The 23,416-nt window shown below is 43.5% G+C and overlaps 1 protein-coding gene across 1 annotated transcript; it reads right to left on the minus strand.

Annotated features, from left to right (window-relative positions):
- Positions 1-463: 463 nt before the first annotated feature.
- On the minus strand, positions 464-21,428 carry slc6a9 (solute carrier family 6 member 9; the record flags this gene model as incomplete). The annotated part of the gene is made up of 12 exons (XM_080010351.1): positions 21,266-21,428; positions 20,548-20,679; positions 20,059-20,335; positions 18,555-18,687; positions 18,251-18,385; positions 17,878-17,981; positions 15,229-15,466; positions 11,025-11,159; positions 10,272-10,371; positions 6,152-6,252; positions 2,591-2,761; positions 464-721 (listed from the first exon to the last, which is right to left on the minus strand). Exons 2-12 carry the CDS (start codon positions 20,669-20,671, stop codon positions 464-466), a joined length of 1,776 nt encoding a protein of 591 aa, XP_079866477.1. The 5' UTR covers positions 20,672-20,679; positions 21,266-21,428.
- Between the last annotated feature and the right edge of the window lie 1,988 nt (positions 21,429-23,416).

Consider the following 23,416-nt stretch of genomic DNA (forward strand, 5'->3'; position numbering starts at 1 on the left):
CTGCATTATTAAATTATGTGGATCAAACCAAAACCACCAAATAAATGTAGAAAAAAAACAAAAAAACAACCACCAACCCACCCCACCCCCGTGGAAGGGAAATCTTTTGAAAGATGATCTCATTTTCTTTTCCTCTCCGTCTCATTCTTTTTTCTCCTTGTTTTGTTGTTTTTTTTTTTCCTCTATAAACGACATAAAGACAGATAGATAGATAGATAGATCGATCAATGATAGATTGATCGATAGATAGATAGATAGATGGATGGATGGATAGAGGAGGTTAGGACAGAAATAATAAGCCCTTACAATATGTAAAGGTCTCCAGCAAATGGGATCTCCCCCACAGACACCTGTGGGAAAGTGATGAAGAAGGAGAGGAGGAGTAGATCGGGGGAAGGAGGGAGATGCGGAGAGGAAGCAAGGAGGAGGAGGAGGCGGAGGTGGAGGCGGAGGCGGCCCCCCTCTACGCGCTGGGGTTGGGGCTGTTGTGCGTGTTGGTGGAGCCGTTGCTTCCCTGGATGGTCAGGCTGATCTCGTCCTTCCTCTGCTTCTCCTCCTCCTCCCGCAGCTCCTCCTTCAGCTCCTCCTTCAGCTCCTTCTCCTTGAGGGGCCGCGCGTCCGCCGCGTCCTCGGAGGCCGTCATGGGGGCGTAGCGGCCCGTCCGGTGCTCCAGCAGGGCGGGGCCCCACTTGGGGTCCGCCCGGCAGGCGCTCTTCAACCGCTGGGAGGTGGAGGAAGGGGTGGAGCGAGAGAGAGAGAGAGAGAGAGAGAGAGGAGGAGGAAGGAGTGATGACAGAAGAGAGAGAACACACGGTGGAGGATTTAGCAGAGTGTTGGCAAATGTTGGGCAGGAGGAAACGGTGAGGCCTGGATCTGAGAGTCTTTAAAGGCTTCTAAGTTCAGGTTAGGGACGGTTGAGCTCAAGTGTAATCTTAAAAAGGGGCTCACGTTAAGGCGTTAACCGCCCTCGTCAGAACGCCGGCTACGATCTTTTTAGAGCTGCCCACGGCAACAACCTCGCTGAGCTCTTCGCTACCGAGCAACTCACCACTCTGCCGCAGCTTCTCTCCCATACAGAGCAATGGGGGCGAACGTTTAAGTGTCAAAAGAAAACCAAACAACTTCAAATCTGATTTTGAAAGAGGTGACTCGTGTTATCGTCAAAGGCGTCTTCGTGCGTTTTTGTAACACGTTTTGAATAACGCCGATATCACATTCTATTTATGACCGCTTTTTTGCCCGTCGGCTACAGCAGGCAAGTGGGAAGGAGCGCAACTTCCTGTGTCGAGTCCCGTTACGTTAGCGCTGACGTAGCCAAAAGAGCTGACGCGAGGAAGCGCAAAAGAGTCACTGAAACGCCTTGGGAGCGTGGTCAAACTCACCGTTTGCGCCTTTTTTTCGAGGCTCGGGCGTTGAAACGCTACGGAGCCCCGTCGGAAGCCTAGCGGTGAAGCGTTCAAATGACGGAAATCAACAAATCCCAAACCAAACCTACCTCACGCAACAGCCGAATAATCCATGGAATTAAGGTGTCGTCTGCTTCCCCTTGCACAGGTGTTTAAAATGCCAACGTTGGGTGTGAGAGGTGCATCCGTCATCAGGGCATGGCGGCCCGAGGCGTTGCCCCCACCCGCTTCTTGAAGTTCAGGGTGGTTAAGCACAAGCCTCCACCTCTTTGGTATTTGAAGCTTGCGCCCAAGAGATTGTTTTAGAGCCACAGCGCAAAGGCTTTACCTTGGGGAAGGACGTACTAATAATGGGGCGACACTGATTACGGTATAAGTCTACGCTTAGACACGGCGATTTATAGGAATAAGGTTGGAGGCGGTTCAGTTTAGGAGGCGTGGGGTTGAGCTCAGCGGAAAGACCCGGGGGAGGTGTTACGGCTGTCAAGACAGGAACCTCTCCGTTCAAGGCAGGTGGTTCACCCTCAACAATTAGGCCGTGTCCATTTAATCTGAAGATGCCGAACCTCACTCTCATCCGTCTCTAGATCCCCGCTCATTACATTCAACAACATTACATGAACAAAGTGCCGGCAGCCAGTGGAGAAGAAAGGTTCATATCCAGGCGGAAATCCTATTGAAAATCCTGTGGGATTCCTATCAGGAAAAATGTCCCAAAATATCCTAGAATTCCTATAGGATCCTATAGGACTTTTTATTGTCTCCTATCTCTGATCCTTTAGGATTTTTATTATCTCCTAATCTCCGGTTTGGGTTCAAAACTCTGCGAGACAAAACCACCCCAAATACCACAGAATCAACAGAATCTGATGTTTTGTGGAATGATTTTCCCACCGAGTCTCAAGTTAACCCTGGGTTTGGGCAGGGTTGTATACAATGTCCTTGCAGTTCAGAAAGACTTTTGACTTGGAGTTTAGCACAGTAACGGTATCTTTTTCCGTGACTTTTCAATGCCTGTTTAAATGCAAAATTAATTTCTATCAAGTGACTCGTTTCATCCCCTCAGATAAAGGTGGTTATCTTTCCTCTTGGACTAGCGAGCCCGGCTGGTATCAGCTGGAGCTCAGAGGCGCCAGAAGGAGCTAGGGTGGGCCCTGATAGGAGCACCGGGGGTCTCACTGTACCTCTCTGAAGGTGGCCCCCGGGGACTTGGAGATCTTGTAGAGGGCGTAGATAGGTATGCAGATCACAGAGGACATGGCCATGGCGAAGCCGATGGCCAGGGACCAGCCGGGGTACACGTACTCGTTGTAGGTGATGGGCTTGTACTGGATCACCGTGAAGATCAGGATGAACTGGGGAGGGAAGAGGAGTCACAGCGAGGGAAGAGGAGTCACAGCGAGGGAAGAGGAGTCACAGCGAGGGGAGAGGAGTCACAGGGAGGGAAGAGGAGTCACAGGGAGGGAAAAGGGGTCACAGGGAGGGAAGTGGAGTCACAACAAGGGAAGATGAGTCACAGCGAGGTAAGAGGAGTCACAGGGAGGGAAGAGGGGTCACAGCGAGGGAAGAGGAGTCAAAGGGAGGGAAGAGGGGTCACAGGGAGGGAAAATGAGTCACAGCGAGGGAAGATGAGTTACAGCGAGGTAAGAGGAGTCACAGGGAGGGAAGAGGGGTCACCACGATGGAAGAGGAGTCACGGGGAGGGAAGAGGGGTCACAGGGAGGGAAGAGGAGTCACCACGAGGGAAAAGGAGTCACAGGGAGGGAAGAGGAGTCACAGCGAGGGAAGAGGAGTCACAGGGAGGGAAGAGGGGTCACAGCGAGGGAAGAGGAGTCACAGGGAGGGAAGAGGAGTCACAGCGAGGGAAGAGGAGTCACAGGGAGGGAAGAGGGGTCACAGCGAGGGAAAAGGTGTCCCAGCGAGGGAAGAGGAGTCACGGGGAGGGAAGAGGAATCACAGCGAGGGAAGGGGAGAAGAGAAAGGATGGTCAAACTTATGGACGTAGGAAATGTCCCAAAATATTAGACTTCCTAAAGGATCCTACAGGTAATCCGACTGACAATCCTATAGAATCCTATGGGATTTTTGGACTTATTTTTAGGCACATAGGATATCTTTTCATATTCCTATTATTTTAGCTGTGACTGTGATATACTGTGGTTTGCTCCTTGGATTCTGAGGATTCCTATAGAATACCCTAGGGTTTCCTATTAGATCTTTAGGATCCTATAGCAAATCCCACTGAAAATCCTGTAGGATTCCTATAAGAACTGTCCTAAAATATAATAGAAATCATATAGCATCCTATAGGATATCCTATTGGAAATCCTATGGGATTCCTATGGTATTTTGGGGCGATTCCCATCGAATGCCATAGGATTCCTTGTCAGAATACGATAGGATTCTATAGGAAATTGTACTGAAAGTCCTGTAGGATTCCTTGAGGGAATGTCGCAAAATATCATACTGTAGAATTACTAAAGGATTTATATTTCCTATAATATCTTCTATAACATTATATGGGATTTCTTATGTATTATTTTCGTAAGGGTTTGACCCAATATGATCTGTGAAGATTGGTTAAAAATAAAAAACAATTACTGGGAAAATATCATTCATAGTGCACACATATATTCATGCTAATTTAAAATTAGAGGAAAAAGCGCCACCCTAAAGTGGCATCCATTAATTGTGTCATCCAAAAACAATGTACGTGTTTTGAAAATGAAGCCTTTACACTCAGAGGGCAGGGTTTAAACAGATGATTTCCGGATCAAAACGCCGTCGAAGGGGGAGCCCTGCAGGCCGAGGCATTCGTTTAAACAAGAGAAAATGAAAACAAAAAGCCAAAAAGCGACCGAAATCTGACCAACAATGAATTTCTTAGTTGGCCCGGCGGCTTAGCGACTAATGCTCCTGATTTCCCAATGAGAAAGATTTTTAGCCATAGAGGTTTATATCAGGGAACAAAGCGCAAGTAGCCGGGAGACAGATTAGCGCCGATTGTGCCGAAAAATGTGGGTCAGCTCCCGAACAGAGTGTCAGCTGTTTAGTTTAGTGTCAAACTCTGCAACAACAGCAACAAAAATCCCCAAATAAAAATATCCAACTCCAGTTTATCTAATTACTTTAGCTTATTTTATTTAATTATTAATTAATTATTTTCCTGTTTAATTGCATTTTTGTATTATTAATTCTGCACATATGGCACTGATGCAAAAAATAAAGAAAAAAAATCACATTTCTCATTGAAATTCCCTTAAAAAACGATAAACGTTCTACCTGATTTGATCAAATTCTATGTTTAACATATTGAGGTAGGGTCAGCTTGTTGTTCATATTTTCATTAGCGACTTAAAAAATTAAAAAATATGTGTCCCACCACAGCAAAAGCCGCCATCTCGCGCATTTCTGAAATCGCCAGGAGCAGCCAAATAAGTTGAAAAAACCTTTCTTGAAGGAAATTTATATTTTTCCATATTCGTGTTCCTTTGTGTTTTTTTTAATTTTTATTTCTCAACGTATTTTCAAAACCGAGTTTGATTTATAAATAGTAGAAAAATGTTAAACCGTGGAGTAAAATGTTCCCGTTAGATTACATGGGGAAACGCAGTTCCCTTACAGAGACGCTGAACAACGCCGATTGATGGTTTCCTTTAAAGCGAGCGTCCGGGTGAAGATCATTCCTCGGTATTCCATGTGATATGAAGTCACAAGGTGAAACAGTTTTGATAGAATTCAACATTTAAATCGTGCTACTCTTACACACACTGAGCTATTGTTGTGAAACAGCGAAGAAGAAGAACCCTTCGTGTCACGCACCTTTACTTCCGTAAACAGACGGTTAAAGCGCAGCACGGGGGCGGTGTTTCGGTCTCACTTGTCTGTGAAAACTTTCTTTCCCGTATCGTTATGGATTACGTGAAGCGGGTGGCGGAAGCTCTGAGTCATATCTCAGATCTTAATCTGACCAGTGCGATAGATCCAATGGTAGCCAGTTCTCCGACAGCGATGCGGAGAACGACAGCTACGCTGAATCTGAAATTACTCCGGACTTGGAGAACATTTCAAACAGCGGCTTTCAAACTTATCGTGACGATGAAATGGAATATTTTCAAGAACCACCGGAGGAGACCGACGTTACGCCCGTTGTTGTTACAACGGGAGAAGTTGTTGACGTGATGAAGTCCGTTGAGGTTGGCGACAGATTTTCAGCTTTCAGATTTTCTGAAACTCATGATATTGGTAGATTCTACATTTTGATTGCGTTGTCCGTACTTTTAAACTCCAAAATAATTGCACTTTTATAAAACATGTATATTCTTACTGTTAAATAAAAGCTTTTTTAAAAACAAAATTGGTTGTGTGTTGTTGAGCTGTTTGTGATTGGCCCATTCAGCAGTATATTAATTAGACCTGAGGCTTTGTTTGTCCGCCAACCCCATTTGCATTCTGGGAGCTGAATGAACCCGGTGTGGGTAAAACTTTGGAGGTGATTATCTCAGAAACACAGTTTGCCACATCCTTGTCATTAACAAGTCAGAGCTTTCAAAATATTTGCTTGATTTGCACAAGTGACACCTTGTTTGGAAGCTCTGATTCTCCACTTTCAAATGATGCAAGAACAAAAAAAACCTCCAAAGCCACCAAATGACCCTAAAGTATGCGGTGGGTCACATATTTCAATTTCATGTATTTATTAACATTTGTGTGATGCGTGACTTGGATCCAGGTCGCCCACTCACAGAGATAATGAGGGGGGAGATGAATCTCCAGCAGACTTTGAAGAAGAGCGGCGGCGGGAATCCCAGCATCATCTCCACGTCTTTAAAGTAGTTCTTGTGTCCTGGACGCAAAAAAATAAAAAAAATTAACAACTGACGGCATCTAATTGTACCGTCTAAATAAATAGGAGTCAGGAGGAGTCAGGTCATCAGAGGGGGCAAAGCGCAACTTTTGTCTATTTAATAGGAATCAGAATGACTCCTATATTATAAATCTGGTTAAATAAGACTGGTAGCTTAATTTTGCTCGTTGTTGTCCTTTGTGTCACTGTTTGTATCACTGTGAAACCAAGGATTAGACATCAACAGCATGTATGCCAAAAAACCTCATGGATATTAACTCACTAAGGAATGCGGGCTGCACTAAGCGAACACATGTAACGACAAGTTCCAATAATTGGATGATAATTTGGAATTTCACAGCAAAGCAACATTAAGCGTAACCAATGCATATTTCTGCAAACCAAAACATTACATTAAGCAGACGCTTTTATCCAAAGCGACTTACAATTATTCAAACAGACGGACGCAGCCATCAGGAGCAATTAGGGGTTAAGTGTCTTGCTCAAGGACACTACAGCATGAACCAGCAACCTTTAGATTACTAGACGACCAGCTCTACCTCCTGAACTACCACCCCCTCACCAAAAAGCCCTATAACGACAAACCAAAAAGCCCTAGAATGACAAACAAAAAATCCTTATAACAACTAACTAAAAATACCTAAAACAACAAAGTCAAAAGCATTATGTGACCAAGTCCCTCTTATTAAAGTCACAAGTAAGTGTTTAGAGCCTTTTTCTTTGGGCAAGTCAAGTCAAGTCATTTTTTTTCCATTTCCATCAAGTCATTTTGGAGAGTCCTCGTCTACTGATTACCAATGTTTTGACCAAAAGTGAAAAATCGTAAATCAATTAGAAAAAAGTATGTGTCTATATTTGATAACATTTAAATTACAACCAAACAAACAAATAAAAAATAAACACACAAAAAACTTTTTGATAGATAGAAAATGTAAAAGATGATATATATATATATATATATATATAAAAAAATTCTCTGCGTTCCAGTGAACGCATCATCACTTCCGAAACAAATACCTTTTCCGAGTTTCCCATGAACGCAGCATGGCCTACGGCTTGGGGTGCCGTGTCCATGTCTAAACGCGACTGTAAACAATGGATTTATAATGCCTAGTCGGAATTCCGCGCTTATTTTGGTGAGTAACTTAAAAGTAGTGTATAACAGGTAAGTACAGGATAAATAATCAGCGTTTTTTGTTTATTAAACTTCTTTAAAAATTGGGACACATCGCCTGCAAAACTGCCGATCCCTATGTGGTCAAAAAGTCAAATAATGACGGATGTATCGGTTTGGCTTTATAAAGTTTCTATCGCTATGTCGCAAATTCAGCGGCAGAACTGCCTCACGACAATATGTGACGTCATTTGGAGTCACCGTGCTTTTCATTATCTGCATGTGGGAGCAAATGTAAACAAACATGGAGGACCAATTTTGGTGCACGGAGCTTAACACAAGTAAGAAAAAAAAACAGCGTCCCTTGTTTACAACTTTACCAACTTGTGTTTGATAGTGTATTCTCGCACGACGACTCCGTTCATGGATAACTACAACAATAGGCCGTCTGCAACCGAGCCGCGACAACACAAGGTGAGGTGGACCGAGCCCAAACAAAGCAGCTTTTTGTTTGCAGATTGCGTTTTATTTCAAGGTCTCAGTGAATGAAAGTGAACACAAACAGGTCATTGGAGTCAACACGTCTCAAGTCAAGTCACGAGTGTTTAACTTCCAAGTCCAAGTCCAGATCAAGTCATTTATTTGAGGTCAAATCAAGTTGCAAGTCATCAAAACGGTGACTCCAGCCGACTTGAGTCCAAGTCACAGTGACTCCAGTCCACATCTCAGGTAAAACGTAACCACAAACCAAAAAGCCCTATATAACAACTAACTTAAAAGCCCTATATTAACAACTAACTTAAAAGCCCTATATAACAACTAACTTAAAAGCCCTATATAACAACTAACTTAAAAGCCCTATATTAACAACTAACTTAAAAGCCCTATATAACAACTAACTTAAAAGCCCTATATAACAACTAACTTAAAAGCCCTATAACAACTAACTTGAAAGCACTATAACATCTAACTTAAAAGCACTATAACAACTAACTTAAAAGCCCTATATAACAACTAACATAAAAGCATTATAACAACTAACTTAAAAGCACTATAACAACTAACTTAAAAGCCCTATAACAACTAACTTAAAAGCCCTATATAACAACTAACATAAAAGCATTATAACAACTAACTTAAAAGCACTATAACAACTAACTTAAAAGCACTACAACAACTAACTTAAAAGCCCTATAACATCTAACTAAAAGGCACTATAACAACTAACTTAAAAGCCCTATATAACAACTAACATAAAAGCACTATAACAACTAACTTAAAAGCACTATAACAACTAACTTAAAAGCTCTATATAACAACTAACATAAAAGCACTATAACAACTAACTTAAAAGCACTATAACAGCTAACTTAAAAGCACTTTAACAACTAACTTAAAAGCATTATAACAATTAACTTAAAAGCACTATAACAACTAACTTAAAAGCACTATAACAACTAACTTAAAAGCCCTATATAACAACTAACATAAAAGCACTATAACAACTAACTTAAAAGCACTATAACAACTAACTTAAAAGCCCTATATAACAACTAACTTAAAAGCACTATAACAACTAACTTAAAAGCCCTATATAACAACTAACATAAAAGCCCTATATAACAACTAACATAAAAGCACTATAACAACTAACTTAAAAGCACTATAACAACTAACTTAAAAGCACTATAACAACTAACTTAAAAGCCCTATATTAACAACTAACTTAAAAGCCCTATATAACAACTAACTTAAAAGCCCTATATAACAACTAACTTAAAAGCCCTATATTAACAACTAACTTAAAAGCCCTATATAACAACTAACTTAAAAGCCCTATATAACAACTAACTTAAAAGCCCTATAACAACTAACTTGAAAGCACTATAACATCTAACTTAAAAGCACTATAACAACTAACTTAAAAGCCCTATAACAACTAACTTGAAAGCACTATAACAACTAACTTAAAAGCCCTATATAACAACTAACTTAAAAGCACTATAACAACTAACTTAAAAGCCCTATATAACAACTAACTTAAAAGCCCTATATAACAACTAACATAAAAGCATTATAACAACTAACTTAAAAGCACTATAACAACTAACTTAAAAGCCCTATAACAACTAACTGAAAAGCCCTATATAACAACTAACATAAAAGCATTATAACAACTAACTTAAAAGCACTATAACAACTAACTTAAAAGCACTATAACAACTAACTTAAAAGCACTACAACAACTAACTTAAAAGCCCTATAACATCTAACTAAAAGGCACTATAACAACTAACTTAAAAGCCCTATATAACAACTAACATAAAAGCACTATAACAACTAACTTAAAAGCACTATAACAACTAACTTAAAAGCTCTATATAACAACTAACATAAAAGCACTATAACAACTAACTTAAAAGCACTATAACAGCTAACTTAAAAGCACTTTAACAACTAACTTAAAAGCATTATAACAATTAACTTAAAAGCACTATAACAACTAACTTAAAAGCACTATAACAACTAACTTAAAAGCCCTATATAACAACTAACATAAAAGCACTATAACAACTAACTTAAAAGCACTATAACAACTAACTTAAAAGCCCTATATAACAACTAACTTAAAAGCACTATAACAACTAACTTAAAAGCCCTATATAACAACTAACATAAAAGCCCTATATAACAACTAACATAAAAGCACTATAACAACTAACTTAAAAGCACTATAACAACTAACTTAAAAGCCCTATAACAACTAACTTAAAAGCCCTACAACAAGTAACGAGCATACTAAATCATATACTAACCAGTATGGAAGCAACTTTTCCAAAAGAGGGGAGAGCCACAAGCTTTTTCTTTCATTTTCTTCTCTTACCGTAAACGTGCATGACACAGATGCACATGATGCAGGAGATGATGACGAGGGAGAAACTGGCAGCGTAGTTGTCCATCAGCAGCAACCAGTAGATTCCTGCCTGAACACAGAGAGAGCATGGGTACAGAGTCAGTGCTGCAATGATAGAGAGATAGTTGGATAGATAGATAGATAGATAGATAGATAGATAGATAGATAGATAGATAGATAGATAGATAGATAGATAGATAGATAGATAGATAGATAGATAGATAGATAGATAGATAGATAGATCGATAGATTGATAGATAGATAGAGACAGACAGAGAGGGCAAGAGCGAGGGATATATATATATATATAGAGAGAGAGAGAGAGAAATACATACAGCATATAGATAGATATGCAATAAAACTAATAATAGATGAAAATTGGCAATATACAGTATAATAAACATGAAATGAATTATATAATACAACATTTGAAAATATACAATAAACCTCAAATACACAATAGGAAATAAGTAAAGAAACCTAAAAAAATACACTCAACCAGAAATGTTTTTTAAATAAACAACGAGTCAAAGAAATGACAATATACAATAAACCTATAAATTCCATAAACAATTAATATAATTCAAAAAAATGTACAACAAAACAACAATTTGAAATAAAGGCCAAATATACAATAAAGACAAATAAACAATGAACAAAAAAATAATTGGCAGTATACAATAAATGTGTTCACTTTGGGGGTAAAATGGTCCAGGAAGCTACCTGTGTGGTGAGCGGCACGCCCAGCAGAAAGCCCGCGATGGCCACGCCCAGAGTAACGACGGTCTTGTGCCTCATGATCCAGTCCGTTCCGATCTCATCCACGATGGCCGTCACAAGGGTTTCCAGCAGACAGAACTATAAAGAAGGACGGCAAACACACAGGGTCAAAAAAGAAAGATGGGGCAACAACACACCTCATTAACAAGTCGTAATAGAGCTAGAGGTTAGTAAGACATGGACACTTTACAGGACATTTTGTGGAAACGGGCACCTCCAGATCTGCCCTAAAAGGAAAGACCCCATTATCCAAACTCCATTCTCTTCGCCTAAACCTATTTTTTTCAATTATTGAGTGTCAACCCGAACCCTGCTTGGCTGCGGTTCACTCACTAAACCTTTAAATTATCTAGTATTGATTAATAGAAGATGGTGTCGCGAACGCCCGCCACGTTGTGTTGGTGTGCACTTATGGGTTTGTTTTAACTCTTTAATTACGTTTATTATGACTCCACTGGGTTTATTTTCAAAAGGGACAAGATGATAAACATCAGAGACTCAACGACATCTGATTTATGTCCCAATTTTCTCGCCTCATCCCTCGATTTACTGGACATTTTGGTCAAAGGTGCTCTGGCCCTTGGCCGAGCACTGAGGCGGAAAAGGAGAGGCAAGGGCGCCGGGGCTCTGGTGCACTTCAGGGAGAGAAGATTACGCACGGCTCTGCGGGGAATACTCCTCTCAAATGTCCGCTCACTGTGCAACAAAATGGACGAATTGCCTCCTCAGGAAAAATGGAGACTTTTCTCTCACTTCTGTTTCATGTTTTATGGAACCGTGGCTGTGTGGATCTACACCGGACTCCGCCGTGCGACGGCCCGGCTTCCAGCTCTTACACGCGGACCGCGATCTGAAACTTTCACACAAAACAAAAGGTGGAGGGATTTGTTTCTATATAAATCCGGTGCAAAGATGTGAAAGTGATTTTACAAACTTGTTTTCCTGACCGGGAATCATTTTTCCATAAACTGTAAACCGTTTTAACCCTCCCCGTGAATTGAGTTTTTTTATATCGGCTGACGTTTACATCCCCTGGCAAGCCGACGTGCACGAGCCTCGACGCCAACTCTCCGACCAAATAAAAGGAGCGGAGTGAGGGAGCCCAGACTCCCCAGTTACTGCAAACTCCCCAAATATAAACAGTTAATTAAATGCCTGACCAGGGAGGAGAACACTTTTGATCATTGTTACAGCACAATCAGCAGAGCTTTTCACACAGTCCCACGCTCTCTGGGACTATCTGACCACACCCTTATTCATCTGATCCCGGCATACAGGTAGAAACTGAAACTTTTTAAACCTGTTGTGCAGAGATCTAAGAATTGGAGCATCAGAGAAGCAGTGGAGGAACTGCATGACTCCCTGGATAACACAGACTGGGACATGTTTGCGACTGATTCCAACAGCCTGGACAAACACACAGAGGCTGTGACTTCATACATCTGCTTCTATGAGGACAGCTGTATTCCCACACCTACCAGGGTGAGTTATAAAAATTAAAAACCTTGCTAGAGCAAGACTCCGACAACTTGGTTTGGAGAAGGAGAGGCCTTTTTAAGAGTGGAAATAGGGATAGGTTTAGACTGGCTAAGTAAACGTTCTAGCAAGGTGATTAGGAGGCCAAACGACTACTCTGAGAAGCTGGAGCAACAAAGCTGGAGCAACAAACAGACCAGTCACTCCGTGGTATTGAAGACCTTTGAGCGCCTCGTGCTGACCCACCTCACGGGCATCACTAACCCCTCCTTAACCCACTGCAGTTCACCTACAGAGCCAACAGGTCTGTAGACGACGCAGTCAAGCATGGGCCACTTCAACCACTTCACCCTCCAGCACCTAGATTCCCCCGGCACCCACGGCAGGATCCTGTTAGTGGACTTCAGCTCTGCATTCAGCACCATAGCCCCAGCTCTTCTCCAGGACAAACTGATGGTAGGGGATGGTAGCTCAGGAGGTAGAGCTAATCGTCTAGTAATCTAATGGTTGCTGGTTCGATCCCAGGCTCCTCCTGCTATCATGCTGTAGTGTCCTTGAGCAAGACACTTAACCCCTCATTGCTCCTGATGGCTGCGTCCGTCGGTGTTTGAATAATTGTAAGTCGCTTTGGATAAAAGCGTCTGCTAAATGACGAAATGTAATGTAATGTAAAAACTCTCCCAGCTGAGCATGCCTGAAACCACCTGCAGCTAGATCACTGACTTCCTGACAGACAGGAAGCAGCATGTGTGGCTGGACAAGCTTCCACAAGCCCCACAAGTGCTCTCTCCTCTACTCTTCTTCAACACAAACAGCTGCACCTCTAGCCACCCTTCTGTCAAACTCCTGAAGTTTGCGGACGACACAACATCCATTGGATTAATCTCCACCGGGGATGAGTCCGCCTACAGAAAGGAAGTTGGCCACCTGGCTTCCTGGTGCAGCCAAAACAACTTGGAGCTGAACCCTCACAGGTCCTCGGGTGGGTGGAAATCACCTCCACCCTCAAGAAGGGCCAGCAGGGGATGTTGTTCCTGCGGCAGCTGAAGAAATTCAACCTGCCACAGAAAATGATGGTCCAGTTCTACAGGGCCATCATTGAGTCCCTCCTCAGCTCATCTATCACCGTCTGGTTCGCCGCCTGCACTGCCAGGGACAAAGGCAGACTGTCACGGATCGTTTGGTCAGCCGAGAAGGTCATCAGCTGCAACCTGCCGTCTCTCCTGGACCTGTACCCCTCCAGGACCATGAAGAGAGCAGGAAAGGTCATCGCTGGTCCTTCTCATCTCTGTCACCGCCTCTTCCAAAGACTTCAATCCGGCAACAGGTTCCTCACGCCACCTGAGCAGTTTCTTCCCCATGGCAGTGGGGCTCACAAACAGGCCCCCTGCCTCTGACTGACTCTGGGACTTCCACCCGCCCAACCCCACCCTGTCACACGCACACGCCCGCCCGCACGCATGCACGCACGCACGCACGCACGCACGCACGCACGCACGCACGCACACACACACACACACACACACACGTTCCTGCACCACCAATACTTACCTCCCATGTAAAATAAATATATCCAATACACATATACAGTACATACAAAATTTATATTTATTATAATTATAGTGTACATGCCTCACACCTATTTCATAGCCTCTCATAAGCATACATAATTATAGTTCTTACTAACTTAGTTTGAACATATTTGTCAATAAATATTTTGTTTAATTCTTGTTGTTCAATATTTTGTTCATATTTTGCTTATATTGTGTTGCTTTTTGTCTTTTATACACCAACCTCACCAAGTCACTTCCCCTATATGTGCAAATATACTTGGCAAAATAAAATAATTGAGATTCTGATTGAATTGTGATTGCCCCAGTGGAGTATTTATTACCACTATGTTTGCGTCAGTGTGTGGCTGAAGCGATTCTCTCAATGATAGAAAAATACGATTTGGGTAAAAAGAATACCAGAGTTTTCCTTTAATGTCATTAAATGCCATCAATGCACTAAGTATTCAGGACTGGCTCTCAAGTTTAATTTAGGCTGTTATGAGCAATTATGAATAATGTTCATATTGTTTTACATGTCATTCACTGTGCAGGCAGGTTCTCTCCTGTTTACTATTCACTATTTCTAATTGTTCACATTTTTTGGAATATTGTCAATATTTTTGGGTTTAGCGATACACGTGTATTTTCTCACCATATCATTCACATTTCCTAAAAATATAACGATTAAAAAGATAATAATATTAATACATTTCATTAATTTGATTAATACAAATTAAATAATATTATGCTGAATAGTATAGGGGTTAAAACTGTATTTTTTGGATCCTTTAATATTGTATATTGATCCTTTATCAATAACTCAAAATGTGGGTGGTGTTTGTCGCTTGTTGCACTTTCTCTGAATATGGAACATGTACTGTATGCACAAAGCAAACTGGAAGGTTCAGCACAGAGCCAAGGTCTTCATGAGGAACTATAGAGGCTTGGAAGTGGACTTTGGACGCTCTGAACCTTTAACACAGTGTGTGCACAGTGCGTCCTCAATACAGCGTTCACACTGTGTACACAAAGCCAAATCCAGATCTATACTTAAAGAAGGTCATCCAAACCCCCCCCCGGTCATCCAACCCCTGGTCATCCACCCCCCGGTTCCTCACCTGGGTCCCCAGCCCCAGCAGGATGAGCATGAAGAAGAAGAGCAGGGACCACAGGGGCGAGATGGGGAGCAGGGTCAGGGCCTCGGGGTACGCCACGAAGGCCAGGCCCGGCCCGTGGTCCGCCACCTCGGACACGGGCACGTTGAGGTTGTGCGCCATGAAGCCCAGGATGGAGAAGATGACGAAGCCGGCGTAGACGCTGGTTGCACAGTTGGTGATGCTGATGATGATGCTGTCCCTAAGCACGGGGGGCGGTGCGGGGGGGAGCAATGGTTAGTAATGTGGATATTATTGTAATTACGACCATTGATTAAAACCGTATGTACCTCCCTCAGTAACCACGAGCACAGCTGTTCTTCAACTTTACTTAAATATGAATCACCTTTTAATCACCTCTCAACATAACATTGTGACATTCAGCTTATGCAGTGAAACCTAGGAATATACAGTACTGAATTAAATACTGAATTAATCACATTAACATTTATTAAACTCTAAGTACGTCAACTCTACTTATTCAACTCTACCTATTTACTCACGGTACACGATATTTCACAGGGCTAATCAATTGAAACCTCATATTTATTTCTTCTTACTTAATTTTCATAACGTCTTTATACGTTCATCTTCATTTTTCGTGTTGGTATGAGGTGAGTGAGTAAAAAGATGCTGCAAAACCTACACAACCAAAGTCACACAATGCCAATAACAGTCCCTGGAACCACAGTTCCTAGATTCTCAGTTCCGGGCAGAGTACTCTTACAAAAAAAAAAAAAAAAAAAAGGGAACACACTGATAAACTAACATAGAAAAGATAGTGAACAAAAATTAAAGAGATAAAGACTGACAGGTAGAACACAGTAGAACAATCTATGAAGGTGTGAGGGAGCGGCACTGACTGCTTCAAAAATCTGGTGAGCTGCTTTGTGCTGAAGTTTATTAGTGTTTTATATCCAGTCGTGTATTTCATTGCTTTATTTAGGATTTTTGTTAAAGTATCAAGATCATCCAGTTTATTTTGTGATACACTCTAATTTCTTCATTTGCTAATCATTGTTTCCTCTGAGGTCCACATCGCGGCTGAGACGGCGCTCTCCTGAACGAGGGCACCTGAACGCCTCATACTCTCCCAGGCGTCGGCTGTCGGGAACCCCCCAAATGGCATTGGAGGAGAGGGCGAAGCAGAGGGGTTGTCTTTCATTCTTTCTTTGTTTTTTTACATTTTTTATTTATTTTATTTTCCTCACCAGCAACAGCCTGTTTTGTTTAGAGTTGTTGCACATTGAGCCTAATTGAGCAACTTATGTGGAATATCACACGCTGTTTGGAAGCACGCTGTGTATTAGATGGTTTGGACCGACCGGGATATAGTTGAATCCAACTCCGAATACGTTTTTGGACTTTCTGTTATTTCATTTCCGGGGCTCCACACTCCACAAAAATATATATTTTAAGTTACCGAAGTTAAGTTAAACAATCAGGAATTACAGCAATGTGAAGGATAAATACAAAAAAAATGCATTCAATATGAATATAATAAGTAAAGGGCGCAATAACTAAATATTTATGTAAGATGTGCTGCGCTACTTGTGCTGCTCATTCCTACGGGAAGGTTCAGCTGCGGCTGTGATATTACAGTTGGTTTGACACTACCCACAAAATGAACTTATCGCAGGTGGTTTTTGATGTTAAGTTTTAATCGGAAAGTTGAACCAAGCCATTAATTCCGCAGCGGTTCCCAACGAAACGTCACGCGATGTGATGGGAACACGCAGGGGGGAGGAGGCGGGAGGCGGGAGGCGGGAGGCGGGCGGGGCAAGCTGATTAGGCCGCCATGCAGCTGCATGCACGGATAGCGAAAAACCTGAAGCTCCTGGCACAAGAACAAATGATACCAGCCCTCCACCCCCCTCTCCCCCGCCTCCTCCCCCACCCCGTTTTCCCCAATCTAACCACCTTTCCTCTCGCCCGCTCCCCCGCCTCCCCCAGCAGCGCCACCCAACAGGCTCAGCAGATGGACATCTTCTTCCTCCTCCTCCTCCTCCTCTTCTTCTTCTTCCCGTCCTTATCTCTCCCACTGCTGCCATCTCCGGACGCCAATCACCCCCTCCCACACACACACACACACACACACACTCACACACACACACACACACCTCCGCCTTCCACTGCCCCCCCCCCCCCCCTCCTCCACCGGACGAGGGAGCAGCCGGCGTCTTAAAGAGAGTCGAAAAACATAAAGTCGCCCGGAAAATTATCTCCGACTCCCCTGCCGTCCATCCTTATCTCACCTTTCCTCCCTAGCTCTCTCTCTCTCTCTCTCTCTCCTCTCGCTCCTCCCTCACCACCTCCTTTCAGTGTTGAGGTGTGTGTGTGAGTGTGTGGACATGTGGGAGCGCACACACACACACACACACACACACACACACACACACACACACACACACACACACTCCTCCTCCCCTGGTGGTCCTTTTTTCTCCTTCTTCCATTGATCCCTCGCTCCTTATTGCCTCTTCTCCACCTCCTAATTTTCTCTATTTTTATTTCCCTCCACATCAACATCTTCCATTAAGCGGGACTAACAATCCCCAAAAGCACCCAAAGCTGGTATTTTGTTTCAAAATGGCCGCGTCTCCGTCATCTTACCTGAAACAGTTGTTGTGGAACTTGTTGTAGGAGGCCATGGTGATAAGGCCGCCCCACGCACAGCCCAGAGAGTAGAAGATCTGAGAGGCAGCATCTCCCCAAACCTAGAGGCAGGCGCGCACACACACACACACACACACACACACACACACACACACACACACACACACACACACACCAAACGTATTTTGATGTGGTATTTCTGTCTTTTGGTCTCTCTATTTACCTCGGGGGCTCTTGGAGGAATATTGTAACAGGGCTCATGTTGTTTGTTTACGCCGATATTCGTCCACACGAGCGATTTCCACCGTTTGGATGAGCAGGAAAAAGGTCACTTTATACTTAATATCCAGCATTTACGGTGTGTTTGTACCTTGGCGTCCAGGACCTTCTCCCACTGTGGGGTCAGGTAGTACATGATGCCGTTGATGGCTCCGTCCAGAGTGATGCCTCGGATGAACAGGATGGTCAGCACCAGGTAGGGGAAGGTGGCTGTAAAGTACACCACCTGGGCACACACACACACACACACACACACACAAATAGACACATTAAAAACACCTAAATGTGTACAAATGTATGTGTGTGTGTCACATGTATGCGATGATGTGCTGTGTGTGTGTGTGTGTGTGTGTGTGTGTGTGTGTGTGTGTGTGTGTGTGTGTGTGTGTACGGACCTTGCCGGAGGACTTGACTCCCCTGATCAGGCAGAGGAAGACGACCACCCAGGAGATGGCCAGGCAGCCCAAGATGGGGAGACGAACATCCCCAAAGTTACCGATGTCATCGGAGATGTTCAACACATAGTGTCTGGATGGGGGGCAACGAGAGAGCGAGAGAGAGAGAGTTAATTTTCCGACCTCCAGATGGAAGTTGTTAGTTCCAGTTTGAGAAAGTCAAAGTTCTGCCGTGTTTTTGCCCCACGCTCATGAGCAAACCCACACGGTTAACTGGAAACACTGGGGCTGGGCTTAACTTTGCCGAGGCTGGAAGTCCCATCTGTGCCTCTGACAGACAGTGCCAGAAGTTCTCAATTTTTCTGTCAAACACAATCCATTTTTCCAGCGACGACAATAAAAAGCAATTGCCGTTTGCCCTCGCTTCACAACAACGTCACTCCGCTGTGCGAGAGACAGAACGGAGGCTTAACAGACACATTATTAATTACATAGAAGCAGCATTGTTCCGCTGAGGCTCCAGTGGCTTACAAAGAAACCACGTCTGGGCTAAAACAACGGCGCATTCTCGGCAGAGCAACAAGTGTTGTTCCCGTCAGACGCTTCGGAAAAAAACCCCAAAAACAAAGCGTGTCAGGGACAGCGCAGTTGCCCTCTTGGAACAGAACGGATCCGAAGTCAGAAAACACAACTGCTGCGAGGGTTTCGAAGGACGGTCAAAAAGAACCGCCATGTTGTGATTTGCCTCCCAAAATAATAATAATTATAAGGTGATCAGAGAAATGGTAAAAAAATTGAAATTATGAGCTTTCAGATGAGCCCAGAAATATTCAACGTTTGTTGTGCCGACATGTTTTGAGGGGCAATTCTTTATCAAACCACACCGACAGCACACGCTAACTATCTTCCAGGATTATAGCAGCTAAACAAGCGTAGTCCACCAATCAACACCAGGAGCTACTTGAAGATGAATTAACCTTTTTGAAAACTGGGGTTACGTGGACTAGCGCCGCATGCGAAAGAAAGGGGGTGAGAAAAAAAAAGGGTGGAAGAAAATCTCAGCCCCCAGAGGAATTGTTAATGCCGTCTCTTTTCTGAGCCATATTTACAGAAGCAGGGGCCGTCCTCGAGCTCCTCCCGGGGTTCCCGGACCTGCCACATCGAAACCAACCGGGGAATAGAGATTTGCATAATGGCTCGCCTTCTGCCTTGAGCGTACAAATACGAGTGTGATCCGTGTGTAAAATAACTTAAACAAAGGAAAGTAGAGAGCAGTGTATTGACTCACATTGCGACCGCAAACGGCCTCTGATGAACATGTAAGCAAGTCTTTTTTTGCCTCTCCTGGCAAAACCCCTTTCTGAGTTGAAGCGAGATGCGTGCCAAGACATTTAAGACAGCTAACGATTTCACAAATTAGGCCAAACCACTGAACCTCCCCAACACATTCCCCAACTTCTACCGCTGTTTGAAAATAAAGGCTTGCTCCACAGCCGTTGCATACTTCCAGTACTCCTCACTGGGGCTGGTCCTCTTGCTGCGGTTGACCACCTCGGAGACCCCCTCCACCAGGCTGGTGGTGGCGTTGGCCAGGCTGGCGTTGAGCCCTGGCCGGCTGTCCACCACCCCGCTGCAGGCCTGCGTGTTCCACGGGTTGTTGCAATAGGTCCAGGGCAGCAGGTTGGTCATGGACATGAAGAAGTAGTAGAAGGCGATGCATATGACCACGTTGTAGTAGATGCCGATGTACGTGGACACCACCATCATGCCGTAGCCCACTCCTGGGGAGCGGGTGGGACGACCGGAGCGGAGATACAGGGAGGAATGGGGAGCGATGGAGCAGTAATGGGAAGGGGTGACAAAAGAACAGCGTAAAGGTTACGTCAATGTCAGTGCGTTGATTGAACGTGTCCATTCAGTCAATAAGAGCAATAACCTCGACAACCACAGATTGACGCGCCATACTTCCTTCGTCCGCCGAACCAATACTCACCTTTAAACATGGGGCTGATCTTCCAGACTCCCAGACAACCCAGACTAGCAAACTGGCCAAAGGAGAGCTCAAGGAAGAAGAGCGGGATGCCGCAGAACACCAGCATGATGAAGTACGGAAGCATGAAGGCACCTGGAGGAGAGAGATGACGGTTGATCGACCAAATCCAGCTCTCCCTTCTCATCTACACCACACGTCGCCTGCACTTAGCAAGCCCTTGTACGGAGGCCAGTAAATGCCCAATTTCCAAGCTGAACACCACAATTTTTCCCCTCACTCACCCACTCATTCAACCCACTCAATTTTCCTCTCACTCACCCATTACGGATATCCAGACACTAGCACTGGTATCTGCCCTAATATCAGGCTTCATTCGGGTATCGGACCAATCCAAATATCCAATAATCAAGTGTTACATTAAAAATGTCAGGTATTTAAGAACAACATGATTCGTCTACGTTCTAATGTGAAGTTGAAATGATTATTTATATCATGCAATCACATCATTGCATCGCATTCCAATGACACTGAAATCACAGTCTACAGTAAGTCTATACTAATCAGTAAAAGAAATGGATCTAATTGGTAACTCCGTATCGGACGATATCTAAACATTAAAGGCTCCGTCTCAATACGGAATCAACAATGAATGGTTGGTATCGCTATGTCCGGAGCCAGAACCGCGGGGTTCGGCAGGTCGCCGCACGGGGGTCCGTACCGCCGCCATTTCTGTAGCAGAGGTAGGGGAACCTCCAGACGTTGCCCAGGCCCACGGCGTAGCCCACGCTGGTGAGGACAAACTCGATTTGGTTTCCCCAGTTCCCTCTCCGCGAGTTCTCATCTCTCTTCACCGGCTCGCCCGGAACTGCTCCGTTCTGCAACACAGAGAGAGAGAGAGAGAGAGAGAGAGAGAGAGAGAGACAGAGAGAGAGACAGAGAGGGATGAGTTTAGAAGGAAGGTAATGAACGACTGCAGCAGTCAGGGTAGTGGGAAATGCTGGTCAAGCCAAAAAAAAATAAAAACCCTGACCTGGACCAACATCAGGGTTTACAGACAATCCAAAATAAATAATCGCATTTTTTAGAATGTTATCATCCATAATAAAAAGGTTAACTATTCACCTTAAAAATGTCCTCATTATTAGCTATAATTTATAAAATCCAGTCGATTTCTAACCTCTAGGAAATGTTGACGACATAAACCATGCGCTTGGTTGTATTATGTCATTATGAGGAATGGCGTCAAACTCCAAACTCCTCCCTCAAAACAAGACAGCGCTCTTTTTCCGGTGAGCGTCGAGACCATGAGAAACTCAAAGCTTCCAACCAACGACAGATAATATCACACGCCACAAAAAAATAAATGGAGTAAATGAGAAATTGTCTCGTTCTGAACTGAAGACCCAAAACCAAATGCCTGATTATGGGTAGCTTGCGGAGCTATAGTTGTGTCGGACAACTGGACGGCGCCACACCCTTCCACGCCCTTATATGGGCCATCCTGTTTAAGCAGCCGGTCCCTGCTGCCCTGCTTGCTTTGCGGCCTGTGATGCTGCACTCCCTCCACCTCCCCTGCATCCACCTGTTGATCTCTGCACTTCTATCCAATGGGGGGGATTCGAGCCCATCATTCCTATATGTCTAGATCACAAAGTGCGTAGGTTTGCTGTATACGTCCCCGAAGGGGCGATGAGCAGTGGAGCCCAGATGCCCAAACACAAACGATGCAAAATCCATGCAGATCATTTCACAGTCAATCTAAGCGTTTTCTGGGTTCTGGGTTTTCTGTCAGAAATGCCTTTCACGTCTTATGTAAAGCACTTCGACTCGCCCTTGTGTATGAAACGTGCTGTATAAACCCCTCCTGTCTGGCTCTTGACTTGAGTTGTGGAAGAGGATTCTTTTGCACCAACTGGGACCCGGGCCTTCGCCTTCTGTTAAAAAAATACCAACATGGCGAAGTGAAGCTCTTCAAATCCATCTTGGAGAGAAGAGAGAAACGGGGAACAAAGAGCATGCATTCCAAAAGTAGCCCCAATAAAATGGAGTTTGTAAGATGTTGGAAGTGGTGGAGGGAGGAGATAACTTGAGGAACTTTGTTTTTGTAGTTAATTCTTTTTTTCTTTTTTTTTTGCTGTTTTTGGGCACGTTTGTGCTGGTGCTGCAGGAGGTAGGCAGGGCCGGTGCTATTGGTGACTTTCCAGAATCTTCTTCTTTGTCAGAACAGAGTCTGCTGGACTCAGATTAGACCACTGGACTAAATCTGCGAGCGCACGCACACACACACACACACACACACACACACACCAGCCACAGAAAAAAATTGCTTCGAATAGAAATAATGCTACATTGACAGAATACAGAGATAGCAGATAGAATTTAAAAAAGATTATCGCTGAAAAAAAAAACCTAAATTTCAATAACTAGCTAAATAATATTCATAATACAAATTAAGAAATGTATATTATTATCATTATTAATTGTATTATTATTTTTATTATTATTATTATTAAAGGCTGGGGTGGCCTTTGTGCCGTGCTGGGCACTTCATTCATTTGTTGATTTTTTTGCCTTGGATTACATTTTCAAAACGTGGTAATCCCGTGACTAATTACTATTGCACGGTGTCATGACATTTCACTGCATATATGTATGACCGTATGTATATGTATGTGACAAATAACCTCTTGAATCTTGAATCTTGAATCTTTATTTTTCAGACGCCTCACTGGGTCTTGAACGCATCACTGAGTGGAACATTTCAGTGTTTGAGGGTATCTGTGCATTTATAGTAAATAGTATGATGAAATCATAAAGCGTCTTACTATATATCTTATCTCGTTTATTTTAGAACGAGACGTGTGACGTG

Source organism: Zeus faber (genome assembly GCF_960531495.2).
Source record: "Zeus faber genome assembly, chromosome: 12".
Classification (NCBI taxonomy): domain Eukaryota; kingdom Metazoa; phylum Chordata; class Actinopteri; order Zeiformes; family Zeidae; genus Zeus; species Zeus faber.